Source organism: Neocloeon triangulifer, unplaced genomic scaffold (assembly GCF_031216515.1).
Source record: "Neocloeon triangulifer isolate White Clay Creek 2 clone unplaced genomic scaffold, ASM3121651v1 ptg000008l, whole genome shotgun sequence".
Classification (NCBI taxonomy): Eukaryota; Metazoa; Arthropoda; class Insecta; order Ephemeroptera; family Baetidae; genus Neocloeon; species Neocloeon triangulifer.
In genome coordinates, this window is record NW_026775550.1 from 3,540,557 (window position 1) to 3,564,956 (window position 24,400).

The 24,400-nt window shown below is 39.2% G+C and overlaps 4 protein-coding genes across 4 annotated transcripts; 2 read left to right on the plus strand and 2 right to left on the minus strand.

The window, feature by feature from the left end:
- Positions 1–80: 80 nt before the first annotated feature.
- On the minus strand, positions 81–2,497 carry LOC132195010 (RNA helicase aquarius-like). Its single transcript, XM_059616692.1, has 9 exons — positions 2,286–2,497; positions 2,031–2,220; positions 1,699–1,981; positions 1,370–1,637; positions 1,146–1,317; positions 903–1,073; positions 655–852; positions 426–602; positions 81–375 (listed from the first exon to the last, which is right to left on the minus strand). Exons 2-9 carry the CDS (start codon positions 2,160–2,162, stop codon positions 115–117), a joined length of 1,662 nt encoding a protein of 553 aa, XP_059472675.1. The 5' UTR covers positions 2,163–2,220; positions 2,286–2,497; the 3' UTR covers positions 81–114.
- Positions 2,498–2,587: 90 nt separating this feature from the next.
- LOC132195008 (NFX1-type zinc finger-containing protein 1-like) lies at positions 2,588–11,008 on the plus strand. The gene is made up of 16 exons (XM_059616690.1): positions 2,588–2,880; positions 3,736–3,935; positions 4,380–4,501; positions 4,680–5,756; positions 5,817–7,014; positions 7,073–7,156; positions 7,214–7,485; positions 7,535–7,678; positions 7,734–8,041; positions 8,189–8,777; positions 8,928–9,309; positions 9,366–9,519; positions 9,575–9,692; positions 9,752–9,978; positions 10,043–10,308; positions 10,371–11,008. Exons 2-16 carry the CDS (start codon positions 3,743–3,745, stop codon positions 10,934–10,936), a joined length of 5,700 nt encoding a protein of 1,899 aa, XP_059472673.1. The 5' UTR covers positions 2,588–2,880; positions 3,736–3,742; the 3' UTR covers positions 10,937–11,008.
- A 128-nt stretch (positions 11,009–11,136) lies between these two features.
- LOC132195009 (RNA helicase aquarius) lies at positions 11,137–24,195 on the minus strand. The gene is made up of 24 exons (XM_059616691.1): positions 23,984–24,195; positions 23,826–23,926; positions 23,604–23,760; positions 23,349–23,549; positions 22,942–23,289; positions 15,664–15,777; positions 15,458–15,561; positions 15,277–15,385; positions 15,007–15,220; positions 14,898–14,946; positions 14,739–14,836; positions 14,547–14,684; positions 14,281–14,498; positions 13,923–14,224; positions 13,726–13,866; positions 13,382–13,672; positions 13,139–13,328; positions 12,806–13,088; positions 12,477–12,744; positions 12,253–12,424; positions 12,004–12,174; positions 11,756–11,953; positions 11,527–11,703; positions 11,137–11,471 (listed from the first exon to the last, which is right to left on the minus strand). The coding sequence occupies exons 1-24, from the start codon at positions 24,083–24,085 to the stop codon at positions 11,211–11,213; spliced, it is 4,407 nt and encodes a 1,468-aa protein (XP_059472674.1). The 5' UTR covers positions 24,086–24,195; the 3' UTR covers positions 11,137–11,210.
- On the plus strand, positions 16,038–22,409 carry LOC132194789 (G-protein coupled receptor Mth2-like). The gene is made up of 7 exons (XM_059616287.1): positions 16,038–16,453; positions 17,526–17,824; positions 18,062–18,140; positions 19,355–19,533; positions 20,677–20,821; positions 20,876–20,968; positions 21,017–22,409. The coding sequence occupies exons 1-7, from the start codon at positions 16,140–16,142 to the stop codon at positions 21,228–21,230; spliced, it is 1,323 nt and encodes a 440-aa protein (XP_059472270.1). The 5' UTR covers positions 16,038–16,139; the 3' UTR covers positions 21,231–22,409.
- Positions 24,196–24,400: the final 205 nt, after the last annotated feature.

Sequence of the window (24,400 nt, forward strand, 5' to 3'; positions counted from 1 at the left end):
TCATCATTTTCTGATCATATAACAATAAAACATGATGGGATTTAGAAAGCAAACAGATTTATATTTATAAAAGTTGTTTTAATTTTAAATAGGAGTGGTTACTTCCAGAAATTCTTAGTCTGAATCTTCTTTGACGGGCTTGTCTTCGGTTGCTGCCATCTCGTCATCCGTATCAACATCATCATCATCTTTTTTTGCCACTTTCTTGGCAGGCAACAGGTCAGCTTCAAGCTTTCTTTTCCGACTTTCAGCCTCGCTTTCCTCCTCCGCAACTTCCTCCTCACTATCAGACTCCCCTCCAGGGTGTGCCGGCACAAAGTGGTCAGGCGTGTGACCCACGACAGTGCCTGGTTTCTGCCACTCTTTCTGGGCCTCCTGTTAAAATAATGTTAAAAATCTTCATGGTTTAAAAGTAATAATGCTACCTCCATGGCTGACTTAAGTTGCTGCACTTTGTGGATGTAGAAGTCGTAGACGAATGCAGCCATTTGAGGCATGTCCTCTGCAAGCTGCGCCGATCCTTCTGGTTGCTGGTCAGCCGGACGCTCTGTTTTGTAGGTCTCTTGAGGAGCGAGATACAACTGCTGTGGCCTGGCCATCAGCTACAAATGACAATTTCATTAACTGATCAAATATTTTCATAGAACCACATACTTGTTTGAACGCCGGTGCAAGTTCGAAGCAATTCCTGAACAGAGAAACGCGTGCAAAGACGTAGAGGCCAAGCCGAGCTCTGGACATGGCGACGACCAGACGGCGGACGTCCCTCAAGTGGCCCACAGCCTTTGTCCGAACCAAGGAGAGTAAAATGAAGTTGTTCTGTTGTCCCTGATACTTGTCCACTGTTGTCACCTGTTTAAAAAAGATGATATTATTTAATTCTCTAAAAAATAAATTCATACCTTGTAAGGACGTCCAATCAATGGATTATCAGCACATCGTTGATTGATAACATCTCGAATCAAGTGCTTTTGTCCATTGTAGGTGGTTAGGATGGAGATTTTTTCAGCTGGGTATCCAATCAGGCGCATGTACATGTATGTGGCCACGACGTATTCAGCCTCAGCCAAATTCTGTGAATTAGTTGACATTAAATTAATAACTTAGTTAATTCGATTATAAAAAAGTCAAAATTTAAAAAATACCTGGTAGAAATATGGGCTTGGTTCTGATTCTCCAACACCATTGAAGTCGTCAACGTTGATGAGTAGGAAGACGTAATAGAAGCCAGGGTTTGCCAATTTATACTCTTTAGAGTTCAGGACATGAGGAAGGTTTCCAAGTTTTTTGTACCTCCAGTTGTACAAATTACAAATGCTGAAACAAAACATCATTGAAAACAAGTTAAATTTTGCCTGGCAATTCTTACCTCGGTCTTGAGCGACCCTGGCCATCCAAGTCAACTGTGGGCACTCCAAGTCGGACTATTCTGGTAAACAGAGACTGCTCCATGTTTGAATACTTCTGGAACGCCATGTTCTTGATGACAGGGGGCAGCTGATGGTGATCACCGATCATGATCCAACGTTTCAGACGGCTAAAGCCATCAGCTGGATTCTGCAGAAGCAGCGGAATGAAAGTCTCGATTTCCAAGATTTGAGCAGACTCCTCCATCAAAATGTTATCATACTTGAAGCCTGGGAAAAATATTAATTTATGATTTAACCCTGAGAGTTAAAAAAGGTATTTAAATTTTACCTAAATCCACAAGCTCTTTTCGTTTGAGGGCAGCATGAGTACAAGTCATGGCAATAATTTTTGCCTCCTTGACGAGCAAATATTTTGAACGGTCTAATCCACTTCTCAGCAACTCAAATGCCCGGAACTCGTCGAGTTGAGTAAAGATCTTCTCAATGTATCTGAAGCAGCCCTCAGCTATGTCCATGTCCTCTTCGTACGACTCTCCCTTGAATAAATTTGGAACGTCGTTGAAAAACCTGGTGAAAGGAAACTCGTCCTTGATTGCGCCAACAGCAACAACCTGAAATTTTCATTCGAAGAGTTTGCTTGACAGATTAAACCATTCATACTTTTCCGTCAGTGTGCTTGACTTTGCTGAGAAACTCCTCCCAACGAGCCAGGACGTGGTACAAAAAGAAATACCCAGCAGTCTCACAAGTGTACGCTACGTCACCAGGAACATTCAAGCTCTCTTGCAGCATCTGCACATCCTTCAATAGCTCCAATCTCTTTGCCAGCACGTAATTCACGCGACCATATCTGCAAGAATATTTTTTCAAAGTGGATAAGTGGAACTAATAAAGTTTCAATCTCAAATTACATACCTGGCTGAAAAAACATTTTTAGAAATGGGGTCGCAGATCGCAGACCGACATGCATAATTTGCAAGGTAGAGCCGTTTAATGGTTTAATAAATTTTTTTGCATTGTTAATACATATAGTAAGAATTTTTAAAACGAAGAAAAGCCCGATCTCTTCACTTCCATGAACACAAACAAAACAATAGTAAAACAAAAAAATGCCGAGATAGAAGATCGATCAGAAAAATGCAACGTCGACCTGACATTGGCAACATCGCGTCCCGCAACCCGAGCTCCACTCTCTGCTGATCTGCGACGCCGGACTCTGGCAAAAATCGTCAAAAGCCGTCTCCAGTAACTCGGCATTCGACACGGACTCACGGAGTTGGATTTATTGCGACCAGAATCGACAGTCGACAACCTTATAGCGCCCCAAGAAAAAGCAAAACAAAGCGTTCTCTCTTCATTTTATATTATTGCGTTCATCCATTTTTAGCAGGGAAGTACATAGAAAGACGTAAAAAGTGCCGAGCTGCCGCGATCATCAAGCAAAATGCTGCAGTTTGTAGAAAACAATTGAGCATATCAACAGACGAGCGCTCTATAGCTAGGATTTCAGGTAATTAATTCATACATATCAAATTTAAACTCTACCATTAAAGATAATTTGCAAAAATAAAGAGGTGCGTGAGAATCGTTTAGACTGAATTCTTTCTAATTTGGACTAATATTATATTCAAACGTTAAGGCGAGCTAGAGCTAGTATGTACCTCGTACAAATTGTACATACATCATACATCCAATTTACATAAATAATGTGGTTGTAACTTTTTTTCACTGAAATTATGCTCGACCTCTCGTGTTCGACACATCAGGTTATTTCACGATCTTAATCCGCATCTAAACGTCACTCCATATATGTTTTAATTATTGCTTGGAGCGCGTGCACAAGAGAATTGCATTAATTTTACTAATTTAGAGTTGATATTAGAGGAATTATGTGCAATTACGTTTTATTTATTGTATCGAAACCTCAAGAAAGTGGTTTCCTCGTTCTTGGATGCCTCGTTCATTGATGCCTAGCATGTTGTTTACAAACTACAAAGTTGGTTTTTCACCAAAATGCTATCCCATCCCATATCCCATCGCTCTCCCAAATTTGGACCATCGTCTGGCAAATTGGCAATTTAAACTCTTTATTCATCCATTTTATTACAAAAAAAATCTATAATTTCATGCAAATATATTTTAGTAATAATCAATTTTCCATTCTCCCCTTTATAAATTTTAGAATGCAAATTTATGAAATAAATAACAAATTTGTCATGCGTTGTCGATGTGTATTTAGTTTTTCTCCATAATATTTTCTTTTTCTAATATTCTTTAAAACTTGAGCTCCACAATCAGGAGCACAATAATTTTTCTAATAATAACCTTCATGGCAGACAGAATGTAAAATATTTTATTCCAACAGATTGACAATGGAGGAAAGTGAGAAGCCGAATTTGCCACCGCCGGCCAAGCGGCGCCGGGTGGAAAGAAATAATTCATCAGCAGTTTGGAAAACTCAGGCAGCAGCTCTGGCTGCTCACAATCTGAAAACATCAACACCCTGGAGTGGAGCATCCGCATCCAGTCGCCCTCACCAGTCTGCTCGCAGTTCTGGAGGATTAGGTAAGAATAAAATGAAAACATATATTTGTAAAATGTTATGAAAAAACTTTAAAAATATAAACAGAAAAATAATTTGATATATGATGAACGATCACATGTCTTATAGTAAAAGGAAGCTGTCTGAATTACTTAAACATTGCATTTTGAATTTAATGGTAAATTAAATTTGAAAATAAAGCAAAACTTAGCAAATGTTTTCACAAATATATTGGTATTTTAGAGCAACTTCAATTTTAGTATAAAAAGAGCCACTGAAGTATGTTTTGTACCAACATTATTATTAAGTTGTGGAGCTTCCTGCGTAAAAACTGGCATAGTAACTTTTATACAGATGCGAATTAAAAATAATAGCATGTGAAAGTGATATTTATTAAAATTTAAAGGAATAATCACAAATTTTGTAATAATTCAGCTTAAAATATTCACACTCCACACTTTTTTTAGTTAGTGGATCAATGTCAAGAAACAGATCTGATGTTGGGAGACACAATGTTCAGGAGGCAAGGCAGAAGGAAAAAAACTTTGCTGAAACTCTGCAGGAACTAGTGGATCTACAGAGCTTTCAGGTAAATATTGATTGTAAACTGTAAATCATGCAACCTGCTAGGCACATGTGTTGTGCGGGTTTGTATTAATTATTTTGACAGGGGTTTAAAATATTACAAAATTTAGCAATTTTTTAATTTTTTATTTTATGCTTGCAATGGGTTTTATAATGCATGATTCTTATGTTTTATACTTCAGGTTGTAAAACAGCTTGCTGAGAGAAGTGACCAGTGGGATGCCTTTGTCAAGAGTGAGATGAATCTTTCTGACTTTCAACTTGTTCTTCGCATCATTCGAAAGGTCTGCGAATCAGATTTTGACCAACACAAGGCCATGCTGGTCAACCAAACATGCCACCCTGACTTCATGAATTGCTTTCCAACAATGCTGCTGAACGGTTCGATGAAAGACCACGCAACCTTTACTCAAGTGGCAGAAAACATTGCGCTGTTCTTCACAACCTTGGTGGAGATGTTGCCAATCACAGCAGCAGGGCTGAAGAAAACCGTCGAATGCTGCTTTGTCAGTCTGAATGGCATCAGCAGTAGTCAAGACTGTGTCCAGGTTGCACCCGAGTTGCTGCAAAAATACCAGGGTTTGGTCGGTCACGTAGAAGCTCTGCAGGTGAACGCCCCAAAGAAGCCAACTTGGCACGACCGGCGAATGGAACAAGTGGAGAAAATGAAGTACGAGCAGCCGCCGAACGACTTCAGGGAAATCAGCATTTATCCCACCTTTGAAGATGTCATCAACCCTCAGCGGCCCTTCCTGAGGCCGAACGTGATCAACGGTCCGTACTTTGATGTTGAACACTACCTGGACACACAGTACCGTCTGCTGCGAGAAGATTTTGTCCGGCCTCTTCGAGAGGGAGTGCAGGACATTCTCAAAGGCACCGACAGCAAGAAGTGCGAGTCACTGTCGGTCAGAGTATACAAGGATGTGCAGTTCATCAAATATGTGAAGGAAATTGATGGCACAAGAGTGCTGAATGAAGGCACTTTGCTGTGTTTTGATACATCAACAAATAGCAGACGTTTCGAGAGGACCAACTGGGAGCAAACCAAGAAGTTCATGCACGGCGCCCTGCTCTGTTTCACTCGAAACTGCTTCCAGACACTTCTCTTTGCCACAGTCAGCAGCCGAGATGTGAAGTTTCTTAGGCAGAAGCAAATCTTGGTGACCTTTTGCGAGAAGTACGATGAAAACATTTACGATAAGAATGCCAAATACACCATGATTGAGAGTGAAGTTTTCTTTGAGCCTTATTACCAGGTGACTTGCAATAACATTTGTATTATTTTTTGTGTAAATGTAAAATTAAATATTTTACAGGTTCTTGGAACTCTGAAGAATCTGAATGATCTGAACTTTCCATTCCCAAAATACTTCATTGATGTGCAAAAAGATGATGCACCTCCAGCATATTTGCTTGATGGTGAAAAACCTGTGGAGATTGAAGTTAAAGGCATGAAAGGTTCATGCAAGCTAACCATCTTGAAGGAAGCAACTTGGCCAAGTTCCGACCAACTGGGTTTGGATAACTCCCAGTACAATGCTTTGAAAGCCGCTTTGACAAAAGAGTTTGCAGTAATCCAAGGACCGCCTGGCACTGGCAAGACTTTTATGGCTCTGAAAATTGCGGAAATCCTGATCCAGAACAGAAAGGTCATGAATAGAAAAACTCCCATTCTAGTCGTTTGTCTCACAAATCACGCGCTTGACCAGTTTTTGGTTGGAATGCTGAAGTTTACCAAGCGTTTGGTGCGCATTGGTGGTCAATCAAAATGTGAAGAGTTGGATGCATACAATATGAAGAAAATGCGCCTCCCACGTTCGCAAAAGCAATATGACATTCGAGATGCTCTCTCTAAGGCTTACTTAAAGCTGGCTGAACTTGACAAGGAAATTGCTGACTTGAATGTGGCCATTGAATTGAGGAAAGGATTTGTCATTCCTACAAATAATACCCGAGCGATTCCCAGTGTACTGAATTCTAGTACTGCAAGAGATCTCATGTTGGACGAGTTCTCTGAAAGCTTAAAATATGTTTCATTCAAGGACATACGAGAAAGAGTTTGGCACTGGATTGATGGAAACTTGAGAGATATTGAAAAACATGAAGCATACAAGGATCTTTCTTGGGAGGAAAAACAGTTCCACGTTCAGTTTATCAGAGAAAAAGGCCGGTACTTTACCGATGAGATTGAGAATTTGGAGTTCAGTGCTGCTGAAGTAGAGGTTGTTGGTTTGCATCGAGGAAAGGAACTTGCAGAAGATTGGAGGAAATGGAACAACATGAACATGGTTGACCTATTAGAGCTTCATTACTTTGAGCTGCAAAATGAGTTGTTGAAACACAAGAGGAAAAGAGGAATGCTTGTTGATGAGATCACTGAGAAGAGCAAAATGCTGGAAGAGTTGAGGAGCATGGAAAATGTTAATGAATTGAGAACTAAGGATGTTATTGGTCTTACAACCAATGGTGCTGCAAGGCTTCATTCCATGCTAAATTCTTTGGGTTGTGAAATTGGTAAAATTTGTTAAGACAATTTTTTTTATCTACTAAAATTGAAGTGATTTTTTTTTAGCTATCATTGAAGAAGCAGCTGAAGTAATGGAACCACACATTGTGTCCTGTCTCTCTAAAAGATGCAAACATCTAATTTTGATTGGTAAAATGTTTGTAAATATAAAAATTTTATTTTTCCTGCATTTTTTAACAATTAAAGGTGACCACAAGCAGCTGCGTCCTAAGATTTCTGAGTACGAGCTGGGAAAGTTCTACAATTTTGACGTGTCTCTCTTCGAAAGAATGGTCATCAACAGAGAAGGGTGCATCACCTTGCAAGTTCAACACAGAATGGCACCCGAGATGGCCAAACTCATTGTGCCAACAATCTACAAAACCCTTGAGAACCACCAAAGTGTCTTTGACAGGCCCAAATTGAAAAGCTTGACACAAAGGCTTTCATTTGTCACCCATTCTGAACCTGAACATCAAGTATTTTATACAAAATACAAACTATATGCCTCTATCAAAGATTTTTCAGGACAGGGAAAACTTTAGTAGAACAAATCCACATGAAGCTTCCTATCTAATTTCTCTTTGCCAACATTTGCTGAAACAAGGATACACAGCAAATCAAATCACCATCTTGGCTACATACAAGGGACAAATGTTTCTGATCAAACAGGTACCCTTGTATAAATCACATCACAAAGAAAAATTATTAATGAGCTTAAATTTAGATGATCAAATCAATTAAAACTGATTCCTCTAAAGAGAAAGGATTGATTGATGTGAGAGTGTCTGTGGTGGATGACTTTCAAGGCGAAGAAAATGACATCATCCTCCTCTCCCTTGTCAGGAGCAATGCAGAGGGAAGAATTGGATTTTTAGCAACTGAGAACAGAGTCTGCGTAGCTTTGTCGAGGGCCAAACAAGGCTTTGTCATGATTGGAAACATGGAAATTCTCTCAGAAAAAAGTCAAATCTGGACAGCTGTACGCAGATCCATTGAGGAACAGTGTGCTTTACATTCCTTTCTGAACATCAGGTACATTTTTTCCAGTCTTCTACTATGAGCTTAACAATATAATTCAGGAAATACGCTTTATTAAATATAATGAAATTGTGACTTTTAAATGTTAAATGGAAAATAAATTGGAAAAAATACTGAATAATCTTCGAATAATAATTATAGGTGTGAGGTTCATCCAGATAAAAAATTCAAAGTGTCAAGCGCAATAGACTTCCAAACACTTTCTCCTTATGGCGGCTGCAACCAGATTTGCGAGGGCCAGCTTAACTGTGGTCATCCTTGCAAGACTGTTTGTCACTTGATGCAAATCAAGCATGAAGAAATCAAGTGCGATGAACCCTGTGAGAGGAAATGTGACGCTGGGCTTCACTCATGCAAGCAAAAGTGCTTCGTTAAGTGTGGATCAAGTTGCATGGAAATGGTTCAAAAGAACCTTCCGTGCGGTCACCAGGCAATGTTGAGATGTCATGCGGATGAAGAACATTTCTCCTGCACAGAAATCGTGACAAAGAAATTCCCTGAGTGCAACCACGAGGCAGAGGTTGCATGTTCTTGCAAGAGGTGTCCTCAACCCTGCGACATGCAGGCACCTTGCGGTCACAGCTGCACCAGGAAGTGCCACACGGACTCTGATCCCGACCACCTTCAATACAATTGTACCAAGCCATGCATAAAGATGAACAAGGACTGCAGATCAAATCATCCGTGCAATAAGAAATGCTGGGAGGAATGCAGTGTTTGCGAAATCCAGGTATTGCGATCTTGAGTGCATTTATTGTTAATATCTTGCATTTAATATCAGGGTTTACATGAATTAAACCTGATTAGTTGCCATTTTAAAATATTTGAAAAAAATAATATAAATAATAATTGTAATGAAAAAAAAATAATCTTTTATCAGGTGTTAGCAAAGAGGAGCTGTGGCCATCAGTTTAACTTAAAATGTCACATTGACCCCGAGAGAATTAAGTGTCGCGAATGGTGTGCAAAAATGCTCGACTGTGGACACCATTGCTTAAAAAAGTGCAACATTGAATGCTCGCCCTGCACTCAGCTAGTGGGAAAGGTCATTTCAGAGTGTGGCCACTCTGCAAAGGTGCCTTGCGGTCGAGAAGCAACCAAAGAAGATTGCGCAGAGCAGTGCAAGAAGCTTCTTTCTTGCGGACACGCTTGCAAAGCCAAGTGCTCCGAAGAATGCACCCCCAATTGCCGGGAGGTTGTGGAACCGAGTGTTGGAGGGTGTGGACATAAAATCAAAACGCTCTGTCTGGAGAAGACTAAAGGCTAGCAATGCTTATTTACTTTGAATTCAATTATTAAATTTTCTTATTACACACAGGTTTGAAGGCTGATGTGATGAGATGCACAGCTAAATGCAATACTGTGCTAGAATGCGGACACACATGCGGAGGAACGTGCAGGACTTGTCTCCAAGGCAGATTCCACGTGCCTTGCAAGCAGAAGTGCTCCAAAGAGTTCATTTGTGGTCATAAGTAATTTATAATTGAGTGTACTGTGCAACAGTTGATAATTTCTTATTATTCATAGGTGTCCTTCCAAGTGCAGTGAGCCATGTCCACCATGCCAAATGAAGAACCACATTGTCTGTGACCACAATGAATCTCATGAGATTACTTGTGGAAAGCTAAGAAATAAATTCTGCAAGGTATTGTATTGATCTTAACAGACTAGTTATTTACGAAATGCTCATTAAAATTTTTCCAGCAAATATGTTCTGCTAAATGCGACCATGGAAATAAATGTACCAGGAAGTGTGGATTGGATTGCAATTACAGCAGGTGTGAGAAAAAGTGCACCAAAACACTGCCATGCAAGCACCCTTGCTGCGGATTCTGTGGAAGCCCTTGCCCTGGCCTGTGTTGGGAGTGCGACAAGGAAGAATTGCTTCAGCATGCATTCCCGTTGGGAGCCGAGATTCCTGAGAATGCAAAGTATGCCATATTTTTTTAATATTTTAATAGAAATACTTCACTCGTGTATTTGATTTGATTTAAGATTTGTTTTACTCCCCGATTGCCATCATACTATTGAGGCAGGAGCCCTGGAAGCGTGGTTAAAGTGGCAGTCGTCACAGCTTGAAATAAAAAGTTGCCCCTTGTGCAAGGAAAAGATTTCGGCACGACTTGTGCAGTACAAGAAGGAAATTTGGGAACCATTTGTGGACTTTATCAGAATTTGTGATGAATCGAACAAAGAAGACCACATTGACGCCAAGGAATTGATGGAACGATCCTACCGACTGGGGGACCAATGTGTTGAAAGTAAATAATGCTCTTTTTGAAATAAAAAGTTTATTTTGTATAATTATTGTTCAATCATTTAGTTGCAGCTGGCCCATTGTTTGATTTTGGGAGGCAAATGCACTTGGAATTACTTAGAGGCCTAGAAGGAGGAAGTAGAAACAACAAAAGTGGAAGTCGTCAAACTGGACCAAGTTACATGTTTGTCAGCCATCAATTGCCTGTGATTAAGAAAAAGGTGGATATTTTTGAAGCCATGCTAGAAATTTTCAAATCAGCGTCCCGCAAAAGTTTTGCTGCTGTAAAGTCTGAAGTTGATTTCATCATTAAAATGCTTGGGGGATATTCAAAATTATGTAACCAGAATATCAGGGACTTTGCAGCCCTTCTGCTTGACTTGAAAAGGAAGGTTGAGTCTTCAAAAGAGGTCAATCTCCCTGAGGATATTATGGCAAGGCAAAGGTTGCTTTGGCAGAAATGTGGAAAGTGTGGAAACTTGGAATTTGGCCCACAGAATACAACCAAAATATGTAGCGAGTGTGATGCAACCCTAACAATTGTTCCACCCTTGTTCCCTGATCTGGACCCTTCCAAGCAGTACAACTCAAAGGGCAGGGTCAAGACCTCACGACCAATCAAGTATAATTGAAACTGACCTGTATGATCAAATAAGCTTTTTACATTCTGTCATAATTTTTACGATTGATGAATAAATAAATTTGTATTGCAAAGAATTGCCTTTTAAATTAATTATCCATCCTATTTCAATTGCACAAAATTAGCTTTTTAATGATAAATAGAAGATTTTTATCATTTTCTGATAATATAATAACCACACAGATGATGAGATTAAGAAAGCAAACAGGTTTATAATTATAAAAGTTGTTTTAATTTTAAATAAAAGTGGTTACTTCCATAAATTCCTAGTCTGAATCTTCTTTGACAGGTTTGTCTTCGGTTGCTGCCATCTCGTCATCCGTATCAACATCATCATCATCTTTTTTTGCCACTTTCTTGGCAGGCAACAGGTCAGCTTCAAGCTTTCTTTTCCGACTTTCAGCCTCGCTTTCCTCCTCTGCAACCTCCTCCTCACTATCAGACTCCCCTCCAGGGTGTGCCGGCACAAAGTGGTCAGGCGTGTGACCCACCACAGTTCCTGGTTTCTGCCACTCTTTCTGGGCCTCCTGTTAAAATAATTCATGTTAAAAATCTTCATGGTTTAAAACGTAATAATGCTACCTCCATGGCTGACTTAAGTTGCTGCACTTTGTGGATGTAGAAGTCATAGACGAATGCAGCCATTTGAGGCATGTCCTCTGCAAGCTGCGCCGATCCTTCTGGTTGCTGGTCAGCCGGACGCTCTGTTTTGTAGGTCTCTTGAGGAGCGAGATACAACTGCTGCGGCCTGGCCATCAGCTACAAATGACAATTTCATTAACTGCTTAAATATTTTCATAGAACCTCATACTTGTTTGAACGCCGGTGCAAGTTCGAAGCAATTCCTGAACAGAGAAACGCGAGCAAAGACGTAGAGGCCAAGCCGAGCTCTGGACATGGCGACGACCAGACGGCGGACGTCCCTCAAGTGGCCCACAGCCTTTGTCCGAACCAACGAAAGTAAAATGAAGTCGTTCTGTTGTCCCTGATACTTGTCCACTGTTGTCACCTGTTTAAAAAAGATGATATTATTTAATTCTCTAAAAAATAAATTCATACCTTGTAAGGACGTCCAATCAATGGATTATCAGCACATCGTTGATTGATAACATCTCGAATCAAGTGCTTTTGTCCATTGTAGGTGGTTAGGATGGAGATTTTTTCAGCAGGGTATCCAATCAGGCGCATGTACATGTATGTGGCCACGACGTATTCAGCCTCAGCCAAATTCTGTGAATTAGTTGACATTAAATTAATAACTTAGTTAATTTGAAAGTAATTATAAAAAAGTCAAAATTTAAAAAATACCTGGTAGAAATATGGGCTTGGTTCTGATTCTCCAACACCATTGAAGTCGTCAACGTTGATGAGTTGGAAGTCGTAATAAAAGCCAGGGTTTGCCAATTTGTACTCTTTAGAGTTCAGGACATGAGGAAGGTTTCCAAGTTTTTTGTACCTCCAGTTGTACAAATTACAAATGCTGAAACAAAACATCATTGAAAACAAGTTAAATTTTGCCTGGCAATTCTTACCTCGGTCTTGAGCGACCCTGGCCATCCAAGTCAACTGTGGGCACCCCAAGTCGGACTATTCTGGTAAACAGAGACTGCTCCATGTTTGAATACTTCTGGAACGCCATGTTCTTGATGACAGGGGGCAGCTGATGGTGATCACCAATCATGATCCAACGTTTCAATCGGCTAAAGCCATCAGCTGGATTCTGCAGAAGCAGCGGAATGAAAGTCTCGATCTCCAAGATTTGAGCAGACTCCTCCATCAAAATGTTATCATACTTGAAGCCTGGGAAAAATATTAATTTATGATTTAACCCTGAGAGTTAAAAAAGGTATTTAAATTTTACCTAAATCCACAAGCTCTTTTCGTTTGAGGGCAGCATGAGTACAAGTCATGGCAATAATTTTTGCCTCCTTGACGAGCAAATATTTTGAACGGTCCAATCCACTTCTCAGCAACTCAAATGCCCGGAACTCGTCGAGTTGGGTAAAGATCTTCTCAATGTATCTGAAGCAGCCCTCAGCTATGTCCATGTCCTCTTCGTACGACTCTCCCTTGAATAAATTTGGAACATCGTGGAAAAACCTGGTGAAAGGAAACTCGTCCTTGATTGCGCCAACAGCAACAACCTGAAACTTTTCATTCGAAGAGTTTGCTTGACAGATTAAACCATTAATACTTTTCCATCAGTGTGCTTGACTTTGCTGAGAAACTCCTCCCAACGAGCCAGGACGTGGTACAAAAAGAAATACCCAGCAGTCTCACAAGTGTACGCTACGTCACCAGGAACATTCAAGCTCTCTTGCAGCATCTGCACATCCTTCAATAGCTCCAATCTCTTTGCCAGCACGTAATTTACACGACCATATCTGCAAGAATAATTTTTCAAAGTGGAACTAATAAAGTTTAAATTTCAAATTACCTGCTGAAATCTTTTTCCGTTTCAAGAGCCTCTTCACCGTGACCAAGACGAAGAAGATGTCTTTCGTCAACGTCGAGGGCCATGATTTTTTCAAACAGCTGATTCAACGCCTGGTTAGAGTGGGTGACGATGAGAGTGCGTTGTGATGGGAAGTTGTGGTAAATATTGGAGATGATCTGCACTGCAACGTCCGTTTTGCCCGTGCCAGGAGGTCCGACCACCATAGTCAAACCTGGTTGCATTCCCGAGCGAATTGCTTCTACTTGTGTGGCAGTGAATGGAATCGCATTTCTTAAATTTTATATTAGGTAATTATTCACATCAAATACCAAAACTCCAAATACTTTTTAACTTTGCTGGAGGGGTAAGGTCCTCTGTTCGGAATTTTGTGTGGCTCGACGGTGACGACATTGCTCCTTTTGCGTGGTGGCTCTTCGTCTTTCTCTAATGCCTGTCTCTTAATATTCACATCCTCAAATGTTAATCTGTCAATAGAAAAGACGTTTTCCTATCTGATATACAATTTTTGAAGATTGCTTACTTAAAAGGAGGAACTAATTTTTGAGGTTCGTCCGTCTTGACTTTGATTGTATAGTCGGGAAAGCTGGATTTCAAGTGATCCATGTCGAGGAATGTATCGTTGAAGTCCAAAGTTGGTATCTCGTTGGGCATTCTGGAGTAGTGAGCAGCACCAGGGTCGCCATAGCCGAGAATAATGTCATGCAGCCAGTCTGGCACTACACATTCTGTGTTCATCAACTCGCGGATTGTCTCCAGTACTGCTTTGAAGTTGTTCTCTTTTGGTTTTCTTCTCATTAAAATATTGAAACACTGATATACGTCCTACATATGAATGAATTATAATTTGATTATTAATAAATAAATGATTTTGTTTTCACCTCCTCATTATCGTTTGCAACATCAGTATCGATGCGGTACTGATTGCAGTCGAGCCACACTCTGAAGGTTCTTTTGTCACCCTGTAGTTCAGGTTTCGGTTCTGGCCCATCCTCGATGATTCGTCCGTTTTCATCGAGCATGCCTTCTATCTCGCAGCCTCTCACATATTTCAATCCAACTTGCGGAATAAATGGTTGAGTGTGTGTTATTTTTGTACCTGTGTTGTCCATGGTAAATAATTATTGAAAGAGAAACTTGAACAAACCAATTGTATTTGTTGGCTGCACACAGACCAAGAAGCAAGCATCGTGCTTCCTCAGATTTTCCCATTCGCTTTTGATCTCGCGCCTGACGTTCAAATGAACCGTCACATCAGCTCGGACACGGGCTGGTCGTTTCTCGCCTATAATCAATACTTATTAAGAGAAAGCGCAATTGTGCAAACAACGCTGTTTACCTATATTTGGTCTGGCAACTTCAACTACAGTAAAGCCAATGATTGGTTGTGCCATTCGAGCCCAGCCACCAAAATACACTCCGCCATCTTCCGATTGCCTGGTTAACAAATAAAATATCTGTAAGCTTAAGCTCTAATAAAATCATTTGATAAGATTACCATGGACTAAGTCTTGACACGGCATCCTCAATGTCTTGTCTGATCTCATCTACAAACAGTTCTTTCATTAACATGTGTTATTTTAATTTCATCAGGATTAGTTTCTCACATGTTGACTCAAGACGGAATAGATTAAAATTCCTCAGCAAATAGTCATGCAGCGTAAGAAATTGCAAGTTTAGCTTTGGCAAGGCTAAGCAGCCCTCTCCGGAGAAGTATTCCGTCGGAACGATGTTTTCATTCCAGATCACATCTTCGGTTGGGTAAAGCGGCATTTCATTTAGCGCTTGAAGTTGAGAAGAACGTCGCTCATTGCGCGAGACCTAAATTTAGCTCAGAATGTAACCTTGTATGAATCAAAGTCATCTTTACTACTCACAAGAAGCTCAAGAAGAAACTTTTGATCTAATCGCATCCAGTCATTATCACCGGTCAACTTTATTGGGGTCAGGTTCAAGTGGTTTGCAATTTGCTGCAACATGTTTTCCCTGTAAGAAAATAAATATTTGTTAGGCATATTTGTTATTTTGAGCCAACTCAATTGATCAAAGTTTGCTTACTCAAGAGGTTTGAAGTGCTTCAGGAGCGCCTCTCTTGTGTCCACATTTGCAACATTGGACAGAGCAAAGTCCCGTAGATCTGGGAATTTGGCAAAAGCGGCTTTCTGCAAACAATTCATTTTTATGTAATTGAAATTCGGAGACTAAAATTATTTTCAAAAATAAAATGAAAAAAATTGAATAAATCAAAACCAAAATAATAATACCTGCAATGAGGTAATTCTGGAGTAGTGAATTTGGGTCATATCGTGGTCTGTTAACGGGTCTCCGGTTTCATCGTTTATCTCAAAGTTGGCGTAGAATTCCAGCATCTCCAGCAACTGAAACATTAAAAATTAACCCATCATAAGATTATTGCAAAAACCAACAAATTATAAAAAAAAAGTATAACAAGAACCAGCAAAAAAATTAATTGAAATTTGGCATTCAAACCGAAAAGATACAAAAGTTTTTTTTTAATTTAATATTAAATATTAAATACTTTTTTTTTAAATTTATTCTTCAGCATGGTCTAACGCGCCCTCTGCTACCAAGATCTACAAGCAAACTCAAATAACCGTAAGCCTGCTTTGAGCGCCACTACAATACAATTCATCAGTTTGCTTTCAGCACTCGTAAAGGACAGTTAGCTCGATGCGTCGTTTTCTTGCGTGTGTGTAAAGTGAGCGTGAAATTTAAGGACATGAGGTTGCTGTGTTTAGTCGGCGTGCTCACCTTGTTGGCGGCAAATTCATTATCTCAAGATCCACTGGAGCATTTTAGCTCGAGGTGCTGTCCGATCGGCGAGTACCTCGGACACGACAATACAAAATGCGTTCGAGCGGATGAGACAGAGACCGGGACAAAAATTTACAGACCGGATTGCAACCACGGAATGTATTTATTGAACCCAAACGTCAACTTGGAAGACTTATTTACCGAGAGAAGTGAAACGGGGGATCTGGAGCTTTTGGAGCTTCTGTCCGAAGAGGTCGACGACCCGGTCATGAATGGGACGTATGTATTTATTGACAAGAGGAAGGAAAAGTTTTACGGTCAAAGCTAATGGGAAATGGATTGGATCAATTTTTGCAATTGATAAAATTGATCGAGAGTCAGATTGGGTTCAAGGCTCAAGTTGAATTCAATTTTGATAGGGTTCAAAAGCACGCGTGCTCCATTTTTTAAACTTCTGTAATGGTAATTCCACACGGAAAGTTTTACAAAATGAACATAATTTATTGAGCTTTTATGGTGTTTGAGCCTTGCAAAAAGATAAAAGTGTTAGCAAACAAAGAAGATCTTCAAGTGATACGTTGATAAGAGCCTTGAGTGTCTTTCCTTAGCAATTAACATCATTTGTTTGAGATGTTTTTAATATTTTGTTCCATCAATTAGTCCATTTGCATGCTCGACGCTTACATATTTCATTTTAATCTAATCAGAATAACTTGAAAAAAGAAGCAACAATTTACTTCGACAGAAAATTGCACTTAGTAAGTTAGTTACTTGCGATATTGTTGAATTAATCGTAGGAAAAAAATGTACAGCAAAATATTAAAATTTGCTTATTACGTTTTCTTAAATTGCAAATAAATTGTTACTTAAGTTTCTTTGTTCAATTAATTTACTAAAAAAACCATTAACATGAAGTTATTTATGTTTCTTCGGGGCAAAATAACTTGATTGTAGGACATATCATGGTTTTGATTGATGTTTCAGGTTTTTAAAATTTTTGACAATACCGACGAAAATCACTTTTTTTTATTAAACCAGTATTTTCTCAAAAACGGCAAAAATAGCAATTCTGAAAATGACAGGGATGACGTAAAATTTGACGGGCTACATTTTTTCCTGTACCACCAAAAAAATCGGAGGGGGCCATCATCGTCTTTTTTGAGGTCTCAAGGCGAGGAGGTCACTCTAGACATCCACCTTTGTAAAATAAGATAAGGTTAATTTTTTTGTCCAGTGCCCTCTCAATCTCGCTCGGAAATGATAAATCGTATTAATGGTTTTGATACCAGTGCAATTAAAAAAAAGTCCCAAGCCAACAGTTCTGAAAAAAAATGGCATTCATTATTTGCAGATGGTGTGCCGCAAACCCGCTTCCCAGGCTTGGCAATTTGACAGTGGCTCTCGTGTGTTTCGAGGATGAAACTGAATACTCATCTGGAGCAGTCCACGTTGTTTACGGAATTTGCATTTTCATTTCGTGCATTTTTTTCGCACTGACCCTGGCAGTTTACGTCGTTCTGCCCGAACTGCGGGACACACAAGGCCTCTGTCTGATGGCAAACATCCTCAGCTTGATCTTTGGCTATTTTATGCTGTCCATTATACAACTATTTGGCGAAAGCATGGACGACGATGCTTGCGTCTTTTCAGGTAATTAGCATGGCTTGCTTCTGACGGAAATTTGCTTCAAAGTTTACGAGAAGAGCGTTTTATTTCAAGCTCATGAGAAAGGTCTTCATTTCTCTTTAAGAGTGAAGATTTTTTTATAAATTTTTATATAAATTCCCACGCAAAAACCACTTTATTCAACAACATGCAAAATAATGCTGGGATAATTATTTTAAAAGAAATGCGGAGGATATTTTAAAATTTCTTTTAAAATTTCAGCGTTCTTTTTGTATTACTGGCTGTTGTCTGCCTTCTTTTGGCTCGGCGTTGTCTCTTTCAACGTCTGGAGGAATATTGTGTAAGTATTAAAAATCAAAATCTCTATATATAGAAATTCAATCGCATTTTAAACGTCAAATTATTAGATAAAAATTTGAGTACCAAAAATTACTATTTTCAAGAATTATATTTTTTTTTATTAATTGAGCTGAAGAAAACTTTCAAAGTTTATTTTTTTAATATATGGATTCAGTTCAGATAATACCGCAGTTTGGTCTGATGCAAAGCAAATTCGAATTGCATCTCACGTGCGACCACAAGATTGCTTTGCAGTTTGCACAAGCATTTTAATGAAAATGAGACGCGATAGAAGAATTACGCAGTTTTTATGGCGTTTTTCCTTCTCATACCTGAAGTGCAATTAAGGACAGGAAAACGACATATTATCGCGTAGACGTATTTTCCAAGAATTTATTGAGTATGCAAGTAATTTAGATTCACAAACAATAAAAACTTGGAATGGAAAGAGGCTTGGTCTGAAACCATCACAATGGGAGTTTGTTTGTGTCAAAAGTACCGTACATGAACGCTGAGTGAAATGTGAGAAAGGGATCAAGCTGCTTTTGAAAATGCAACGCAGCACTTTTGTGACTCTCAGACGAGCGTCAAATATAATGTTGCGCGGAAAACGTCTGGAATTTTAAACACCAGCATGTGGGAAATTACAAACCATCTCATTTATCACGAGTCAGCAAAAATTTAAATTCCAACCACGACTTTCGCAAATGCTTGGAATATCAAAATAGCTTACGTAACCCAATCTTTCGAACCAACGAAAAACTGCGTAAAATTTTACAGGAATGCACGCGATCTCAAATTTCGGAACGATTTTTTATTATTAACCAATTCGGGTTTCAGAACGAAGAGTCCTAACAAAAATGTACTTTGTTTAAGAAATTTATTTATCTAAAAATGACAGCAGATTTAGCATAAAACTTGTTTTCTGTGATCGCACGAGATCGACTTCCTTTTTGCGATTTTGTCCTTCCTTGAAATTTGGAAAATATTTTTGGCCCAAATTAAAATAATAAAAATATAAATTTTGAGTAATTCAAGCAATTAATTAAATTATTAAAAATTCAAATCCGCAATTTTGTGCACGGTAAAGCAATTTTTGATGCAAGGAAAATTTTGAAGATAAATAAATAAATCAAATCGAGTTCAAATAAAATAATGATGATATACGCATAATTAATACAATTATTTATAAGAAAATTTTGGAATTTTTTCAAGGAATTCGTCCCGAGGCTGCTGCAATCCAAGTGGTAAACGCAAGTTCATCGCCTACACACTCTACGGATGGGGAGGTCCGCTAATTTTGCTTTTGGTGATCGTCGCGGCCCATTATGCGCCCGAAGACTACAAGTCCCTTTACAGACCTAGATTTGGCCATAGCAGTTGCTGGTTCCACGGTAAATATGTATAAATAACTTTTGCTTTCCTCAATTAAGAATTCAAATATTATACTGAGCGTGGGCGTGGACGCAAAACTAACTTGCATTCGGGGTGGAGTCGGTGAAGGTGCACCAACCTTGATTGCTCAGACAATGGGCTTGGCATTAATGCGCAGTAAGCTTGGCAAAAGTTGGAGTAATCAATGAATATGTAAGACTTTTCAATCAAGCAGATTGGCCACATTGTAATTTTTTCAAAGGGTTTAAGAGGATTTCAGCAGCTACATTTTTAAGAGTTAAATTGAAAGTTAGAAAACGCGTTTTTTTTTGCATTTCGCTCGTTTCTGAGATAATCAAAAGTTTCAGTTAAGCAAAAGTTAAAAAGTAAATTAATCTGCCCTTTAAAAATGTGCGATCTGAACAAAAAACTGAAATTTTGAAGATTCAATGTTTATATTTTTAAAATTTTTGGCTGAGCCGTTAGCAACACATACATAATTGAAAAAATTGTTTTCGAATGACTGAAAAATCAATACAGCTGTAAATTTAAAACTGGGGATATTTCATAATATAATAATAATAAGTGGGCGCTGTTGAATTCCACTTTCAAATAAACAGACCACCCTGATTCATTCACTTACGCCTCCTAAAACAACACATTTTCACACGAGCATATATTCTATTTCTAGATTTGGATCACTCTGTCTATTTTGCAACACTATATTATGCAGAGTTGCTGATCTCAGAGCTTTAATTTCGGAACGCTCGTAAAACTCAATGGGAAAGTGCGTTGAGCCTCTCCAATGCACTCCAATCATCGCGTTTTCCTCCGTTTTTTTAATGGCGGCAGAAATTTTAACGAGCGGCAATGTGTCTGAAAAGTTCATTAATACAGAGGCGCGTTTTGCAAACTTTAGCTGCTCAGTCTTTTTTATTGCAACGCATTTTTCTAGGCCCACTGCAAACAAAACAGATGCGAGCCAATAAAGACACCATAAATTCACATTTACAAGGGCTTTGCAGATACTTTTTGTTCAATTAAGACGTGACGGCGTGGATTATTGATGGTGTTGTGTCACGCAAACATTTCGAGCCTGACTCAGCGTCGCCTCCAATAATGCTAATTATGCAAGTCAACAGTAAATTGTGCACATATTTCAGGCCCCGAGGAGACGTGGCTTTACTTCTACGGGCCCATTTCCCTGATAATTTGTGCAAACATTTACTTCTTCGTTTCTTCTGCCCTGCACATTTGGCGCATCCAAGACGGCAACAACGGAACGCAATTCCAATCGAGAAGGTTCAAGTAATTATTCGGACGATCTTTTTTTTTCAAAATAATTCCGTGCTAATATTTCAGATGGATGCTTTACCTGAAACTGTTCATTGTCATGGGCATAACCTGGATTTTCGAGGTGGCCTCGTTCGCCGAGGGCAGCAAGTCTTGGTTTTGGTAAATTTCGCACGCTATTTTCATTCAAAATGCTCAAAACATTTTCAGGTACATAACGGACGTCCTGAACTGTCTTCAGGGACTTTTCTTCTTCCTCATTTTGATTTGCCGGCAGCGAGTGCTGCGAATTATTTGCGCGCGGCCTTGGGGCTACAAAATGTTCGGCGATCGCTTCCAAGGCACGCCCGAAGAGCTCGACTCGGACAACGAGGTGGTGGACAACGCCGAAGTCGCCGAACTTGCAAACTCCGCCGTGAAATGAGTTGGAAATTCTGCGATTCAATCAATGTCAACTGAGTCAGTCGAGCGCGTTTGTGCGGCAAATAGAGCTTATCTGGGCCCATATTGAAAGAGCCTCCATAATATTATGAGATTATAGCGAATCTAGGTCGCACAAGTTATTATATGCAGCAGAAATGATGTTCATTTAGTTCAGGAAATTACTACCAAGTATTAAACTCATTAAACTGTGTGAAAGAGAAATTAGAATTAATTCAAATATATATATATATATATATATATATATATATATATATTTTAAATAATATCTGCTGTGATTTCGGAGCCTTAAGCTGGAATTAGTGCTGCCATGACGCAGGACATTTTAATCCACAACTGCACTTCAAAAGCTCCTGCGCGATTCACCTTTGCATAAATTTCCCCCGGACAACAAATTCGAGGTCTTGGTCGTTCAACGGAACCGCGCGTTGGTGCAGTCAAATTAATGCTAAGTCTTGAAATGCTCGTTCCTCTTTTAGTGTTAAATGTGCCGCGGGTTTCCCTGAACCTTTGTTTGCGTCACGACTAGTGTGCTGCGTCATTAGTGTTGCTACTTGATAGGATCGTAACAAAAAAACTTCTTACAGCAGTGTCGGAATCTCACTCTCGTGTCGAGTAAAATTTTTTGAATAAAAATACTTGTGAATTATTTAGTAAAATGTGTGCTTTTCACAGTGGGAGCTGCCGTTCCTCTTTCAGCCCGTCCGACCAGTTTGAAACCTGATTTTATCGAGTGTCTCTGACCTTCCTTGAATGACGTCAATGGTTTTAAGGTTCAATCCTGTTGTGTCGGTTATAAATGTTATAATGACGAAGGAGCTCCATTACTGGGCACACCGAAATTTCCAAACCGAGTAAATTAAAATTCCTACAGTGGCGATTTAAAAATAAAATCTGTGTCATGCCTTGACACCCATACAAAATATGATTGTATTTCTCTTCGCTGCGCTTGATGATGCGAAATAATTTTAATATTCTGCGACTCATTTTTTTTTTTACTTAGGCCAAAAGCAATCAATTTTATTTAGAGTTGTTAAAATTTGATTGTTTCATTGTACTAAGCATATCAAAGAAGAGATGACATCTTTCTAGGAAAAAGATAGTGATATTTTTTCCTTCATTCTTGGCCGAATAAAAATGATATTTATCATCATTATTGGAAGTTCCAGACTGTGTATAACTTAAAATTTTCCTCATTATCAATCGAAAGGCTCAGATCAGTGCAGTTAAATTTAGTCTTTGATAAAATAATCTCGTTTACCTTGGCCTAAATTAATTGATTTTGACTGCAGACTATTATTTTAAAAGCAAAGAGTTGTTGACAAATTATTCCTATGAAAAGGCTATTTTAAGGACTCCAATTTAATTTTCTTAGACTTAATCTCGTTCTGCCTGGTGAGATTGGCAATTACGGTAATTTTTTTTTAAATTTTTAATAGATTAGATTCAAATACAAATTAATCAAAATAATATTGATGAAAATGATTTCATATTTTGCAAGTTTTTTAAAATTTAATTGAGCGAATATTGTTAAAAATATTAGGCCATTATACTATGCAATAAATTAAAAAAAAAAACTCTGAATGATGCGACATAAAATCATAAGAAATTGGACCGATAAATTTGTCACAGTAAAATCAAGCTTTTTTCTTTAGTAAAGATTAAAAATAAGAGTTGTCAAATTTTTTCCCTACCTGCGAAAAGAGCTGGCCGTCCTCTCGCCTGCAAAGGTTGGACAGTTTGCACCTCGTGACGAGATGACAGTCGTCCAAGACTGTGTTGAAAAAGCGCCTTGTCGGCAGCAGGGCCTCGAGGTCGATCATGAGCTCGAGAAAACGCTCACAGTAGTGAACTTTGTCCTGGGACACGTCACCGTTGTCAGTGATGGTGTCCAACAATCTGAAGAACTTTATCATGAGGTTATGCAGGAAGGTTCGATCCCACTGCTGCGCTTGTCGTTGCTCCGGAGTCTCTTTTTTCTGCAGCGATTTCCAGTATTTGCGCCACTTTGAGTTTTGTTTCAACTCTCGCTCTCGGCGATCCTGAATGACAACAAAATTTATGATTATCAAAGAGTGGGTTTGGAGTTGAAATTACGTACTGGTTGAAGTGAGACCCACATGGAGAGTGAAACTAGTCTCTTGGCCTGGTCTCGGATGAGGTCCTCCTCCATGCTGTTGAAGCAGTGGTTCAGAAACACAAGCAGAGAGGTTTGCTCTTTCAGAGAAGCGTTGTCGGACAAACAGGCTTCGAGGAGCGCTCGGAAGAATGCAGGAAAGTGCTCAGGTTTTGACTTGAAACTCTGAAAGATTTGAGCTTATAATTATTTGGAAATAATGCATTAATTTAACCGCACCTCCCAAGCCGGTACTCGTTCTCGAAACTTCTCATTGATCATGACCACTATTGACATGATGTGGGCTAAACTTTTGGTCTGCGGAGTGAAGTTGGGCCAAAGAAAATTCTCCACGTACTGACTGAACTCCAACATCATGATTCGCCTCACAGCGAAGCTGTAACATGACGGAGAAAGTTACTATTTAATGAGAAAAACTAAAACTGTATTTTATGTACGAACTTGGATTCTTTGATTTCTTTGGAGTAAATTTCGTCCACAACCTTGGGGTCAAAAGGAAGTCTTTTTTCCGCCGCATACGGTGCCCAGTACTGATTTGCCAGCTGGAAAATAAAAATGAGGAAAATCACGTTTACAGGGCATTTTAGCAAAGATCAAACCTGTGTGATTCTGTCGGCGTTGATTTGCTCCACAGTGGGCGCTGGGCCTTTTCCTTTCGCCGGGGTGGCATTTTTGTCCGTCTGCTGCTTCCCAGCAGTCATTGCGAAGCCGTAATCACGAAATCACCATGCAGAAGAGGAAATTCAGTGAGAAAGCCGGTATGTGAAGAGCAGTAAACAACTCTAAAATCTAAAACAACACAAAGTACGCCATGCGTGCAAAAATGCAGCGACCGCGACATCTGTTGAGCAAAAAATAAAATAGCCCCTTCGACTAGAGTTTCCGCTTAGAAGAGCCTCCTGCGGCTACAATAAGAACTTTTCACATCTAAAATTCATTTTGATAAAATAATGCGCGAATTATTGATGATAATATTGGAGCTTGGCAGATAAAAAAATCAGATTGACGGAAATTAA